Below are 14,702 nucleotides of genomic sequence, written 5' to 3' on the forward strand. Positions count from 1 at the left end.
TTGGTAAAACCATGAAATAACCATGAAATTTATACCTTTTCATTCTTGATAGATGTGTGACTTTCAGTTTAAATTCTTGCCAATATCTCACCTACAGGTGAGGTGAGGATCTTTTTTTAAACCCGGTCACTGTCTCTCTGTCATTTTTAGAAATCCCACTTCCAGTGAATCACTTCCACTTTACACCACGATTACTTCTTTGGTTTTCTTTGTTGTTTTAGTTGCCAATGCTAGCGCCCACCTGTGAATTTAGAACAACTAATTCACAAACAGATGCTAAATGGTAAGAACCATAGAGGCTGCTATGTTTTCCATATTTAGATGAAAGGGTGGAGTACTAATTTCACATGTTTGCTTAGCAAGCTGCACACACATATTGGCTAATTAGTGCCAAGAACCTGCCTAACTACACAGACACAAACTAGTAGGCGATTCGTACCACACAGTAAGCAATCAAAGATTTATCACATAGTTTTGTGACTTCAGTCAAAGGAGGTGAGGCCCAGCAGGCAGGAATGGTTCCAGCTGCCATTGTTGTTGGTTCATAGTCTATTAATCAAAGTCTGGGTCACAAATCTAACTTCTATTTCCAGTTGGTTAAAAAAAATCTCTTAGTGTACCAGGCTGTTAAAAGGCACACTTACAGCACATTAATGCTTTAAAGTTGGACATTTTATAACATGGTAGTCAATGGGATAGCTCACTTTGGAGACCAGCTGCAGTTGACCACTAAACTGGTCAACTGCAGTTCACCCCAACTGGTCGCAGCAGATGGCCCCGCCCCTCCCTGAGCCTGGTTCTGGTTTCTTGCTGTTAAAAGGGAGTTTTTCCTTCCCACTGTCGCCAAAGTGCTTGCTCATAGGGGTCATATGTTTGTTGGGGTTTTCTCTGTATTTATTATTGTACGATCTACTGTGCAATATAAAGCGCCTTGAGGCGACTGTTGTTGCACAGTTCTTGGCTCTTTTGGCATGTTGTTGTTCTTAACAAAGTTAAGAAAGCTGTGTTTTGTTGTTGATCTGAAGATAAATTTGTAAGGGAAGTTATTTCGGAACATTTCTGCACACTGACCCTATGGCACTGGCTAGGAGATTCTGTATGTCTTTTGAGCTGGAACACACAGAGGAGAGTAGTTCTGGATTAATGTGACAGCAGCGTCCTTAGGGTCACCTTGATTAAGAATGTGGTGTTATGGAAGTGAGTGAGGTGTTGCTATCGAATTACTGAGGCTGACATCATCTCTATCAACAGCTTGCTTTTTTTTTTTTTAACCAAAACTGAGTATTATTCCAGCTGCCCTGTCTTTGAAAAACGATGACCCGATGCCCTTTAGACCTGCTGTCTCTATGGGAAATTCTTCTTGGAATCACAGCACTGTGGAGTCAGCCCACTCACTGTTTGCACTCTTTGTGAAGCACAAAAGACCCAATTATTGGTATATGACTGCAAACTGGTTGTCATCTTTAATATGTGTTGTGTTGGAAGCAGATTGGCCCGAGACTGCAGCAGAAACCTCAAAACCTGTCTCAGTCTTCTTGTGCATCTACCAGCAACGTGCCCAATTCATAAACTTTGGCATTTTCTAACAAAAGCAAACTGAAAATGTGTGCACACTCAAAATGGATAAAGAAAGCAGTGACCAGTGGATTTTGTTTTTCTTTCTTTAAGACATATTTACAAGGAAAAATCACTCATTTTGATTCTAGATCCTTAAACCTTTAAAGAAAAATCACACAAATCTAAACCTCTTTGGGTTTTGTACTGTTAATCAGACAAAAAACAAATTTAAATGAGACCAATAATCAAGGACATGTTTTGTGAATAATCAACACCAAAAATAATAGTTGTAATCTTAGTAGTTTAACTTCATGGCACTGCTATTGTCTTAAAGTTGAATAATTGCCATTACTTGCCTTGAAATCAAGTTCTGGTTGAGCAATAAAAGCATCTTCTAAAGGAAAAATATTTTGGGGATTTTCTATTGAATTGTTGTACTACAAGATTTGGGAAGACTGATGTGCACGAAATGTCTCGTTGTCTTGACTGGACATGAACCTACTATTACATGTGGTGTAACAGTACAGCTAAACTCTATTAGATCATATGATTTGTTTCGTCAGCGTTTGTGGATTTCTCACTTGTAATTGGTGCTGATACGACAGATATTTAACACTGTAAATAAAATGTAATTACATATTGCAAGTGTCTTTTCTATCAAACTAATTTAAAAAAATATTGAAATCAGATCTACAAACTATCTTTTAAACATGCTGTAGAATATCATGTGTTTCACAATGAATGTATGTATGTAATCTACAAAGTTTTCTATAAAATGAAGTAGCACTACAAAGAAAATATCCATTTAGCTGTAAGCTGAGGTAGAAGTTTTCTACCAAGAAATAGGTGTTTTTCCAAAAAAGTCAGTAAGGCTTAAGGTAGGGTTAGGGTTATCAGTTATATGATTTTGACTTCAGCAGCGATGAAGTTGACTGGAATGACTGAAACAGGAATGTACCAATCAGTGATCTGGGATCTTTACAATCAGGAGCATCTTTGACTTTTTAGGTAATCTATCCAGATGAGAGTTATTTGCTTGCCTGGACCTTCAGAAGTGCTATCACAGCCGTCATGGAAGATGGCAGGTGTGCTTTTATCCATTGTGGTTTAATGTATGTTCATTGCAGGAATGCACGCACACACACTGAATAGTATTGACTACACTAACAGTAATGTCATCTACAAACTGAACCTGCAGTGTGCCACTTTGCTGACCAGATACACTAAAAGATTTAACAGCGATGACCTTTTAAAACAAATCTGCTCAAAGCAACTTTGTTTAGTGCAAAAACAGATTGTCTAGCCTGAAACCCTAACCTAGCCAGAATTACCACTCTGTGGTGTTCCCACTCACTGTGACAAAAACCAAACAGAACACCACCCTGTTACTCACATGTAAGCAGGCAGACCAGTAAGATTTATTTTTTTATGGCAATCACCACATTGCGTTTTGTCCTGGAGGTGAATATTTTTATAGAGCCATAAAAAGAGAAGATAACAACAATCTTCACTGTAAATAAGAATAATTGTGTGTGTGTGTGTGTGTGTGTTTTAGGAGCTGAAATAAATCACAGAAAAAGAAAACGTTGGATATCAAGGCCTTTTGTTTCTGTGTTTCAGTCTGGCTTGATTATGGCGTGCTATAACGGCTATGTGGACGTGGTCATCGCTCTTTCTCAATGCCCGTATCTGGATGTTAACTGGCAGGACAACGAGGGGAACACCGCTCTTATAACTGCAGCTCAAGCAGGTAACCCCACCCCCATCTATAAATATTTATATTGTTTATTAACTATGTTCTGATACAGGATGAAGCAATCACATTGTGTGTGTGTGTGTGTAAAAACCCTCCATGGCAATCACATTCTATATGATATCATTTATACATCATATAGAATGTGATGATGTCACAGCTCCAGAGCTGTGTTTTCTCCACAAACACACTTCATTTATGTTACAGATTGCTAATTGTTGATCTGTAATTTTCTTCCAACCTTGCAAATGTTCCATCAACAAATGCAGTAAAACATGCAATTCTGTGAAGCCCAAAGATCCCAGAATACGCTGGAAAGTCTTTCCGATGAAACCTTTTGGTTTAAATTGAAAGACGTGACCACCTATGGCCATCTTACGATGGAAATTTACACTGTGGGTAACTGGATCCCAAAATTCTGGGAGGATGAAAAATCATCTGTGCCACAGATGGAGCAGATAGTTTTTGAAGAACGCTTCTGGACCGTCATGGAAAACAAAGTCCTGTGTGCCCACATCCAACACGAAGCTTTCAAGGTGGCTGATCTGATCAGAAGAGAATGTGAGAGTCGGACGAAACCAGCAAGACACAAAAAGAATGAAAAACCAGCCAAGCTGCGCCAAAGAGCAACTTCTTGTCCGTTCTGAAAAATTCTGAAAAGCACGCTCACGTCCAGAAGGAAGCAAATAAAGTGGCTGAGCTGATTAAGAAAGGGGGCAATCTTTTGTGTATCCGTGTTGGTATGAAGACTGTAATTAAGTTACGTTTCCAGGCTCATTTTTATTTCTTCATGACATCAAGAAGCATCTGAAATGTAGTGGGCAAACTGCACCTTCCAAAGGGCATCACTGTGTATTAGAAGAAATCATCAGGTATCATAAATGTGCTTCGGTTAGCTGACATGGACATGTCATGGACATGACAAAATTTAGTTTCCTCCCTGAGATGCTCTGTAGGGCCTTTTTTACTGCAACATCTTCATTTGCAGCTTTTTTGTGTGTCTAAATGAAAAGCATGAGATCAGGTTAATTTATAAACTTGGGTTATCCATGCAGTATGCATTGATTCATTATCAGAAAAACAAAAGGCAAATTACAAGAAGCTATATTTGGCTTAAACTGTACATAAAGGCACACAAAGTCTGTTTACTTCAGTTTTTGCATCCATCACTGTGTAGTCATGCAGTGATGGACTATGTAAATACAGTCAGCTCCCTTCCACACATTTTAATTATTATTATTTTTTAATATGGAGGTCTGTAAACCCTCAAAAGCCAAATATTTAATTGAAATACTAATCGAAACTGAAGGCATGAGTAGCATCACACGCTGCTTTTATTTAAAATGTTTCTTTTCAGTTTGTTTCCAGGGTAACTTTGCAGATTTCAGCAGCTTTTTCACTTCCATGGCCTGGAAGCGTGTTTGGGATGATTGTCATACTGCAAAATTAAGCTGTTGACAATCAGATACTTTCGCGATAGTACTGTGCAGTGAAACAAAATCTGATCCCAAATTCCTGCGTTCAGAATTGTATCAGTGTTGACAAGATCGTGCTGGTGAGGATCACAGAGCGTCAGACACTCCCTGTTACTCCTCTGTTCACAATGCTGACAGTGATTTGAACCCAAAATTTTAAGTTTGAATTCATCTCTCCATAAAACCTGTTGCTGCTAATTTTCAGTCCAAAGAAAAACTCTTCAGAAAGACGACAGAATTATTGCTTGAGACCACTTTAAACGTGACAAGAACGACTGGTTCCTTAGAAGCAAAACAGAAAGAAATGGGGGGGTGGCTCACGACTTTTGCACAGTTCTATACGGTGGAAGAAAATCTACCGCATAGAAATGAGTCACACTGATTTTAATAGATCCAAATTATGATTTGTGTTGTACAATGGGGTCTGGTGGTTCCCGTTGCGAGAATCACCGTTATTTGCTCACATTAGTCGGTACCATCATAAGTAATTTCATAGTGATGCAGCCACATGTATCAGACATGGCGCCCTGGCCTCTCATCTGCTAACAATGATGAATGGCTCACTGTGGCCAGTGATGAATAGCTGTAGGCTGCTCTTCATTTTCTGCTTCATTAAAAAAGTATTGATCCTGTTTCACACGAAAAATCCTTAGCAGCACCTCAGACGACTCAGGCGACCACCACGAAAGGACTGCACCATCACAAAAGTGCTTCCTGACCCTTTACTAAACTCTAGAATAAGTCTAGACTTAGTCTGGGAATGAAAGCAGTAATGAATTCATGTCCAGCCCAATGCTAAAACTGTATCGTGCTCACATGTCCTTATTCTAGTTTTGCTCATTTAGGAATGTTGCAGCCAACTGCTCCGCATTTCTAAGAAAATATATTAAAAAATCTCATAATTACTACATCCTGATCTTAATGCACACTAAACAGTTTGCTTGATGACTCAGTGCTAACTGATCTGACATAGTTTTTGGCATTATTTAGGGTTTGTAGCACTAGTGTGGTTTCATCCTGCAAAAAAAAAAACTAAGTGAAAGAGGAAGATATGCAAATTAATGAGTCACAACTAAGATTTTTACAAAAAAAAGTTTTACAAAATATGTGTAACACAAATGTGATAGATGTATTTTTAGATTCCACATGGCAACACTTTTCAAAGTGCTGTCTCAAATAAACCTGAAAGAGCCAATTCAGAAGTTAGAATGAGTATCTTTAGTCTTGTTTTTAAATTAAAATGCTTATTTCAGTTTAGCAAGCTAACCAACTATCCTTATCACCAGTGAACACCATAACTGCTTGTATCAAAATTCTCAGTCATACAGCTGATAGGTTTTTCACACTGACCAATTTACATAAAGTTTTCACATAAAATCACGTTATCAGCTAATGCTAGCAACCCTGGTTAGCAAGTTGCATCCATGCACCATATGGGAGCAACACACATGAATAAATAAATGAATAAAATATAATTTTACTCACCAAAACAGGAGCACAAACTTCAACAGCACCACAAAAAGGTCTGATTTAATGACTGGAATTAGCAGAGGTGACGCCCTGCAGGAGCACCTGCCTGTGTTGGCACACCTGTCAGTTATAGCAGGCATGCTGCAAACTTTAAGACCAAACAAAGTCAAAAAAGGTGAATTATAAAAAAGATTCAGGTTCTACACATCTGCTATGGAGGAGGAAACTTGCTCTGGACTGAAGGTGATTTTTCTCTCAGGCAGTAAACGTGCTATTTTCATGGATGACGTTGGGAGTTTCAACACTAGAGTCTATGGGGAACGACTTTTGAAGCCAGACTCAAGTGGCCACTAAAGGAAACACAGTTTTTTTGACATTTTAGAAATGGCTTCATGTTTCAGCCACTGGAAACTGCTACACTGTGTTTTCAGAAAAATGTCATAGAAGTGACGTAGAAAGAAGAAAGAAAGCAATTGCTGGAATATACAAATGCGCTCCTTTCATAACATGTTTTTTCTTGTGCAGGTCATGCCATCATCTCAAACTATCTTCTAAACTACTTTCCTGGTCTGGACATCGAGAGGAGGAACTGTCACGGTTTCACAGCTTTGATGAAGGCTGCCATGCAGGGCCGGGCTGAGTGCGTTAGAGCGATCATGTTGGCAGGTATATAAATGCAATAACGATCATGAAAGCCCCATCACTGAGAGGAAACAAAGAAAACATTTCTAAAAATTATTGTGATTTTCAAAAAAATCCCCCACAAAAATCCATACAGGAGGTGATATCCAGGCTCGGGACTTTGGCAGGAAAATGACACCCAAGGAGTGGGCGCTCTTCACCGGTCGGTATGAAACAGCCCGCCTGATGAGTCGGCTGATGTCCAACCCTTGTCCTGAGCAGTTCTGTGACTCCTTCTCCCTGGAGTGGCCACTGCTGGAGGTTAATACACGTTTCTTAATTATGGGTCAACCGCATTTAAAATATAATCCAATTTTCAAGTTAAATATTTCTTTTTTAAATGAAATATTTGGTCTTCTACAGGAGTTGGTGGCCCAGGCCCAAGAGCCAAAGACCTGTAAGCAGCGTTTGATCAACCTTCTTTCCTGCTGCCCTTATAGATTTTACATCAACAACAAGGTAAAACCTATGGAAGATGGTGTCCTTGAACACATGGTTCGGATCACCACGGGACTGTCCAGTCCGCTTATCGCTACAGCTTGCCACACGGTGTGCCCGAGCAGCCCGCCGTGCATCGGAAAACGTCGTCACGCGGTGCAGGAGATCCTAAAGAGGCAACGTCTGGCGGAGCTGAAGCGCCTGGGCCCAGAGAGGCTAAACAACTACAAGAAACTTTTCCAGAACTCACGGATCCTCCTCATCCCCAGGGAGAAGGATCGGAGGGCCAGTCTCCAGCCTCAGCTGCTAAGCAACATGGCAGCGGCGTCCACAGTGGCCATAAGACGAGCCAGCCTGCTGCCACTCCATATGCTGAGGAGAAGCAGTGTGAGGCCGGGCCTAGTGGTGCCCAAGGTGAGGCTCTGCAAAGCCCCAGCTCCAAGCTACAAACCAGAAAAATTCAGAAGGAACAGTAACCAGAACCAGCTCCAGATACCCAAGTGGGATTATAAGATGAAGAAAATAGAGCGGATGCAGGAGGAGGAGCGGCAACGACTGCTACCCCTAATTAGGAGAAGATGAAGGACCAAAGAAAGCTAAAGGAGACGTGACTTACTGCAGCTTAAAAGCGCTCAGTGTAAATCTTGACATGGCTCTCAAAATGCATATTCTTGCAGAAAAAGACACTTTGTTAATGTAAACCAAACTGCTCATCGTCTTCTTTGTTGGGGTTTCCTGCAATGTTGCCTTTTTTCTACTTGAAACTACTCTTACTTTTTAAGGTGCACTTTGTGCTGGAATGTGGCAGATATGGGAGCACAAGGAAAAATATCATGTACATGTAACATAATATCTGTTATTTCTGTTGGTATGCTGACAACATTCATTGTGTATTATTATGCATTCTATGGAATGTGGCAGAGAGTGTTGAGGTGCTTACTCAAAAAAAGAAAAACATCACACATTACTCATTACTTTTCTTAAAAGTAACCCAGTACTTAATTAGTCATCATAGAAAGTAATCTGTGGACACTACTGGTTACATTACTTACATGTTACTCTATAATAAGTCCTGAAATGCATTGTCACATTAACTATAAACCTGAGGCTACAGTCCCACACGCTGGCACAAATCCCTATCCTGATGAGGGCACAGCGTTAGCTTTAAACACAAAACCTACAACAAAACACAAAAATGAAATCAGGACAAAGAGAATTTAAAGGGATTACAGGGAAAAAAAACCCCTCATCACTGCCTTTGTTACCTATCTAAACCCAGGCTCTATCTGCTGGGCTGGGCTCTTCATCCGCTCAGCTATACCGCTCAGCTAGCTATTCACTAGCTTTGTGTTAGCAATAGCATGCTATCTGTGCAGATGCCTCTGAAGAGCTGATGTTGTGTTAGCAGTATAACACACATGTTTCTGTCCTGAATGCAGTTTGCACTTTGCAGTCTTGTTCTCTCGTGCAATAAAAATAAAAGTTGTAGACCTTTTGTTTTAATATTTCTACTCACTTAACTGAAATCATCTGATTGTAGTGCAAGTGCACATCAGGAAGTCATAATTGATCGTTTTTTTCCTTCTACCTGCCCATTGTTCACATAATTTAAGAACCTTTGTAACTCATGTAATGGCATACTTGTAACTATAATATGATTGCTCAATTTAGTACAATAACATGTGACATTACTGTGTTATTTAAAAATGTAATGGGAATACAGTTACGTGTTACTTTGGGATGGGTTAACGCCCAACACCATAGCCCACCTATAGGCGAAAACCACACACTGCTGACCTTGTTGCTTGGAAACAATCCAGGTTTAACACACCAGCCATTGCTAATGGTTGACCTTCTGAGGACTAAGCCATCATACGTAGGAACCCTAAATCTACCCTAACTCTGTATTTTGGAGAAAGCCAATATAGACTCTTTTTTTATTCTTGGGAATTACAAGCAATATAATAAAACCAAAAATGGCACATTCTGATTTTCTAGGGTTAGTGCTCGTTTAAAGTTGGGGTTGGTGTAGATAACATCATATTTAGAGGATTAAGCACACTGAAAGCTGTAAGATAAGACAGAAGTGACGTAAAATAACAGGAGAGAAGGGTTTGGATGGAGACAAAGAACAGCAACAGGATGAGAGGTGTAAGAGTCGTCTTACAGAAATCATAGAGACACTATGGGTTAGTAAGGGTCTGTTTTGAAGCCTCATGTCTCATATTTCATCTTGGTATTTTGACCGATGAGCGAGGGGTGATTCTGGCTGAGAACCGAGAGACCCTGCATGCTCACATGACAGCAACTTATCAAACAGAACGTTTGGACATCATGTTCTATTCAAGGAGATCAAAACTGAGACTCTAATCTTACCAGGAAAGGGTGTAGATTAAGTTAGCAGTTGGCATAAAGTAAACTGAAGAACTCGGTTAGGTCTGTTAGACCCTTTCTTATCATCTATTTACTCTAAATGTAACATAATATTTTTTTTTTAATTAAAGTTAAAGCACTTCCCCACTGATTTTTCAGTTTTGGAAGCTGTGTCCATCTTTTACAGTCCATAAGCCCCGTTTGCCTTAGAAGAAAAAAGGGTAAAAGCCTTGGAGAAAGGGCACAACGTATTGGAAACTGACATACACATTTATTGGAGAGGAATACCAAGAGGGCGGGAATGGGGCTTTAAAGAGCCGGAAGGTGACAGCCAGTTGGAGGGATTTTAACAGGATGGAGAGAAGAGCGCCGACGCAGCCAAATGATGATTGGTGACTGGCTGTCACAGATGATAGCTGCAGACAAGGACAGCTGAACATTCGGGAGGAAGCCAGCAAGCCATTTTACATCAATGCATAGTACAACAGGAATTTTCATGGAAGTGGAGAGCTTACGAGCAGCACTTGATAGCTGAGCTGAGAAGCCAGCTCACACAGGCTTTGTGAGGGCTTTGTGGAGAATTTGAAAGGCAGCGCCAAAAATAAACAGCTTAGTGCTAGACTGTGACTTGTTGACTTCACAAAAAAACACCATGAGAAACATACACGGTCGTCTCGAACCCTGTGCATGAGATGAACCACGTGTCCAAATTGTTCTGGACAGACATTAAAACATTTTAAACTTGCCAGCTCCATACTCTAAGGTCTGCGTGATGTCAGACTGCACCCATGTGCAGGCAAATGTAGAGAGGATTCACTGTGTGAAAATCATTCCTGCTGCCTCCTGCATCATCTATTGGCCATCTAAACCAGATTATCCGTTATTGAGAACATGTCAGAAAGGGCAACTTCAATTTTTGGCTAATGTTGAGGACGTGTTTACTGTCAGGTACTGTATAGATCCAGTGCTCTGTGAGTACTGGTGATGGTGTGAAAGCCATCCTTAGCTCTTCCAGTGCAATGCTTCAATATTTTGGCTAATTTTGCTCCAGAATGGTCGTAATACAAAAAAACGTTTACATGTGCTTATATATGATACCAATATATGTGTTGTGTTAGTATGAAGAAAAGGCTGAAGGAAAAAAATATCAGATGTGGTATTATAGTGGAATTAGGACGTTGTATGTATAAAATGCAACCTTATTTCTGTGTGGAGTTTGCATGTTCTCCCCGTGTTTGCACGGGTTCTCTCCGGGAACTCTGGCTTCCTCCCACAGTCCAAAGACATGCAGTTAGTGGGGTTAGGTTAATTGGAAACTCTAAATTGCCCATAGGTGTGAATGTGAGCACGAATGGTTGTCTATGTCTATGTGTTACCCTGCGACAGACTGGCGACCTGTCCAGGGTGTAGCCTGCCTCTCGCCCTAATACAGCTGTGATAGGCTCCAGCGCCCCCTGCGACCCTGAAAAGGATAAGCAGAAGCAAATGGATGGATGGATGGATGCAACCTCAGTGGTTTCTACTAGGTCTGAGTTGCCATTGTTTGTAGTTTCCCTAACCCTGCCCTAGAAATATTCAAATATGTGTAGTTATTAGTGTATGCCAGAATTATTATATGTGTTGATTTCCTAGCATTACAATTAAATTATGTCACAGGGTTAAAGGAAAAGCCAACTATAAATATCCTAGTCAGGCGCCTCAGTGTGCCTTGTTATGGATTCCTCGAGTCTCGAAGTCTACTGGAGAGATGGAACAACACTCTTTCCAAAGATATTTCCTCATTTGCTGCTTTGATGATGGTGGAGGGCAGAGCTGGGTTGTGATCAGGTGACTGAAAATGATGTGAATTATTTTGCTTTGGCCTTCACAAGCTTATCAAACCTTTGTTGATGCAGTATTGTTATCCTGGAAGATAATATTCCCGTCAGGGTAGATAGAGCCACAAGACCACCAGATTGCCTCAGTGTTGTGGTTATAGCCTCAGTCACACTAGAGTGATAATTGGATGGAAACCTCCTTGTGACTAGGAAAGATTCAATTGATTGCTTTCTTTTTTCGCTCTCAGCAACCAATTGCAAAAAGTTGTAGTGATCAGATCTACCTCTGGATGGATGGTAGCAACAATAATAGCTGCGCCATGGTCTCTAACCAGTGTAACATAAAGGTGCCTTAATTTTTCCATCCTTTTTATACAGTCTTGTGAAAAAGTTCTTTCCCCCTTCCTGATTTCTTGGGGAGTTTTTTTTTTCCTTTGGAGGAATTTTTATCCAATCTTTGCAAAATTGTTTACATTTAGTCAAATTGGAAACCTTTCAAGCATGAAGCAAGCATGAAAGGAAAAGCATCTCAATTGGATTTAAGTCCAAACTTTGATTATGTCACTCTAAAAAGTTGCTTCTGTTTCTTTCTTTGATTTAGGGATGGAGTTGCTTCTGTACTTTGGATCTTTGTTCATAACCTCAGTGTGTTTGAACTTCAGAGTGAGAACTGATGGTCAGACATTTACCTTCAGGATCTCCTGGTAGAGAGCAGAATTCATGGTTCTGTTAATTAGAGCAAGTTGTCCAGGTCCTGAATCGGCAAAGCACCTCCAGACCATCACACTAGCACCACCGTGTTTGACTCTTGGTATGATGTTCTTGTTATGAAATGCTGGGTTAGTTTTATGCCAGATATAACGGCACAAGGTTCCTCCATTCATGGATGGTTCTCGCCATGGTTCACTGGAGTCCCAAAGCCTTAGAAATGGCTTTGTAACCGTTTCCAGACTGATAGATGGGAATGACTTTGTTTCTTTGGATCGTGGCATGATGTGTTGGTTTTTAAGAGTTTTTGCTTGGGCCATCTTTGTCTAATCATCATCTAAACATGCAAATGTTTTATATTTTAAAAAAGTAAACACTGTGTTCCATTTTCTGCGTTTGAGGAAAGCAGCCACCAAGTCTTTAAGATGAGGACTCAGATATTTTCTACTCTTGGCAAGAGAATCTGAGGACACTCTGTGAACCTACGTTCTGTACAGAGAAGGTCGAATCACACTGACCAAGACATCATGTAAAGTGGACTTTGATTTGATTTATGCCTGTCAGTGGCTGATCTTGAAAATGCACAGGTCCTTGCAGACAAAAAAAACTAAATAAACTATATGTTTAAGTCTGGCAGTGAGCTGTGCAGAGCAGATTTATTACAGTCATGTACTGCTGCGGGGCAGGACAAACTCTGCTAAATATCCCTTTAATATTTAATCCGGGTTACCTGGGTAAGGATGTAAATTGGAGCCAGTAAAACATGAAACACCAAAGGGATGAATGAGCAGAGCACTTTAAAAAAAATGTGCCTGGCATGTTGAAGGAAGGACTGAGCCACAATACTGAACTGTACCGAAAGCTGTTAAAGCCTCTCTCCATGGACCTTTTTAGTCTCTGCCAAAAGTTGGAAGTCATAACGAAAAACAATGATCTTGCTTTGGGGATACATCATTTTGACAGGGACCTGAAACAACACTTGAGAGGGATTTAGAAGCAGCAACATGAGCCTCTCGGACAAAGTGTAGACTCAGAGGACAAGTAAAAGCAAATCTAATAGGTCTGGTGGAGATACTGCAACGTTTCCTTGAATGTTAACACTTTTTCTACCTTGATTTGCTATTGCGCGCGTGTAACAAGTTTTCCTTTTCTTTATCTAACACATCATATTCAACCAGAACATTTAAGCCATATTGAAGGCCTTGTTTGGGAATTTTAATGCCAGTTTTAGGACAGCCAAGGGCTCTAACTGCATCTTTCTCTCTGTAGTTTGTTATTGAACACATACAAATCAACTGAAATACTGACTTTGTGTGTGAAGCTAGCTACCTAGCAAACAACCCATGTGGCTGGAAACTGAAAAGCTCTTTTAATTAGTCTTTGATATCACAGCAGCACTTTTGCAATATTATTTTTTTTTGTATTTGTTGCTACTAGCATGTAATTATTAGACTTGGTCGGATTCCCACACTCGATCATATACTCCGACCACAGAAAGAAACTGTTTGCGTGATACAGAAGCTGTTAGATCAGCTTCCAGAGTCAGTGAAAAACTTACAGGACGTCCAGTTTTTACTTCTTGAGCTTCTCTCTCACTTTGCTCTGCACTCCAACAGTGTAGCCACACTCCCCCCCCCCAGCTCTCACAGATGCTGTGTGTCTGTGGTGTGGTGATCTATCTGCAGAAAGTCATGCAGAACAGGCCTCGGAGACTAAAATGGCCGCCACCATGACCCGTGATGCAGTTTCTCTAATGACCACCAGAGAGCACTCATGACCCTTTACAGGCCAAAATGAAGTCATTGCATAGATGGACCTGCACACAGACCCACACACAGATGCACTGACACAGAGACCACTGCAAAACTCCATTGATTACGCCACATCAACACACCGGTGTGTTGATCTTATCTAAGTAAAAATGGTAGAATTAAAGGTAAATAGCAAAGGCTACAGCCACATTTTGTCCTGTGCCTGAACGATGAGCAACATTTGTGTTAATAGTCTCTACAATGTGCTATACCACACTGGTTAATTCTTCTCCCAGTTTCTATTTGCAGTATCTTTAACACAACATGTGCACTCATCTAGTTTACTAGAGGCAGCAAACTGCTGCTAGTTAGACCCCGCCCCCTTTACTCACAGGGCAGTTTTTGTTCCTAGCTTCCACAAAATGCTGAAAACCTTCCTGTGAGTGAGATCTGGCTCCATGCTGACTGACACATCACATCACTTCAGCAGATTTGTCAGTCACACAGTCATGCTGCCAATTTCCTGTTCAGTGTCACCCCAAAGGTGCTCTGCTGGATTCAGACCAAACCTGCATCTGCAGGACGTTACATGAAGGTAGCATCTCTGTGGTTTCAGGGATTTTGTCTAGGATGGTGAAACACTGAGAAAAAAGCTTTGTTTAAAATAAAACTTGGATAC

At 40.6% G+C, this 14,702-nt stretch overlaps 1 protein-coding gene across 1 annotated transcript; it reads left to right on the top strand.

Moving 5' to 3' along the window:
* Window positions 1-6,246: 6,246 nt before the first annotated feature.
* Window positions 6,247-8,849, top strand: LOC116317844 (ankyrin repeat domain-containing protein 33B-like). The gene is made up of 4 exons (XM_039602717.1): window positions 6,247-6,498; window positions 6,781-6,921; window positions 7,034-7,197; window positions 7,300-8,849. Exons 2-4 carry the CDS (start codon window positions 6,867-6,869, stop codon window positions 7,954-7,956), a joined length of 876 nt encoding a protein of 291 aa, XP_039458651.1. The 5' UTR covers window positions 6,247-6,498; window positions 6,781-6,866; the 3' UTR covers window positions 7,957-8,849.
* Window positions 8,850-14,702: the final 5,853 nt, after the last annotated feature.

This window comes from Oreochromis aureus, linkage group 18 (assembly GCF_013358895.1).
Source record: "Oreochromis aureus strain Israel breed Guangdong linkage group 18, ZZ_aureus, whole genome shotgun sequence".
In the NCBI taxonomy this organism is placed as follows: Eukaryota; Metazoa; Chordata; class Actinopteri; order Cichliformes; family Cichlidae; genus Oreochromis; species Oreochromis aureus.

What these genes read in the sequence shown, in the direction of transcription:
- LOC116317844 (XM_039602717.1), top strand. Translation starts at nt 6,867, where the DNA reads ATGAAGGCTGCCATGCAGGGCCGGGCTGAGTGCGTTAGAGCGATCATG. An exon ending in TAGAGCGATCATGTTGGCAG is followed by an intron (nt 6,922 to 7,033) that starts GTATATAAATGC and finishes AAATCCATACAG; the next exon opens with GAGGTGATATCCAGGCTCGG. An exon ending in TGGAGTGGCCACTGCTGGAG is followed by an intron (nt 7,198 to 7,299) that starts GTTAATACACGT and finishes GGTCTTCTACAG; the next exon opens with GAGTTGGTGGCCCAGGCCCA.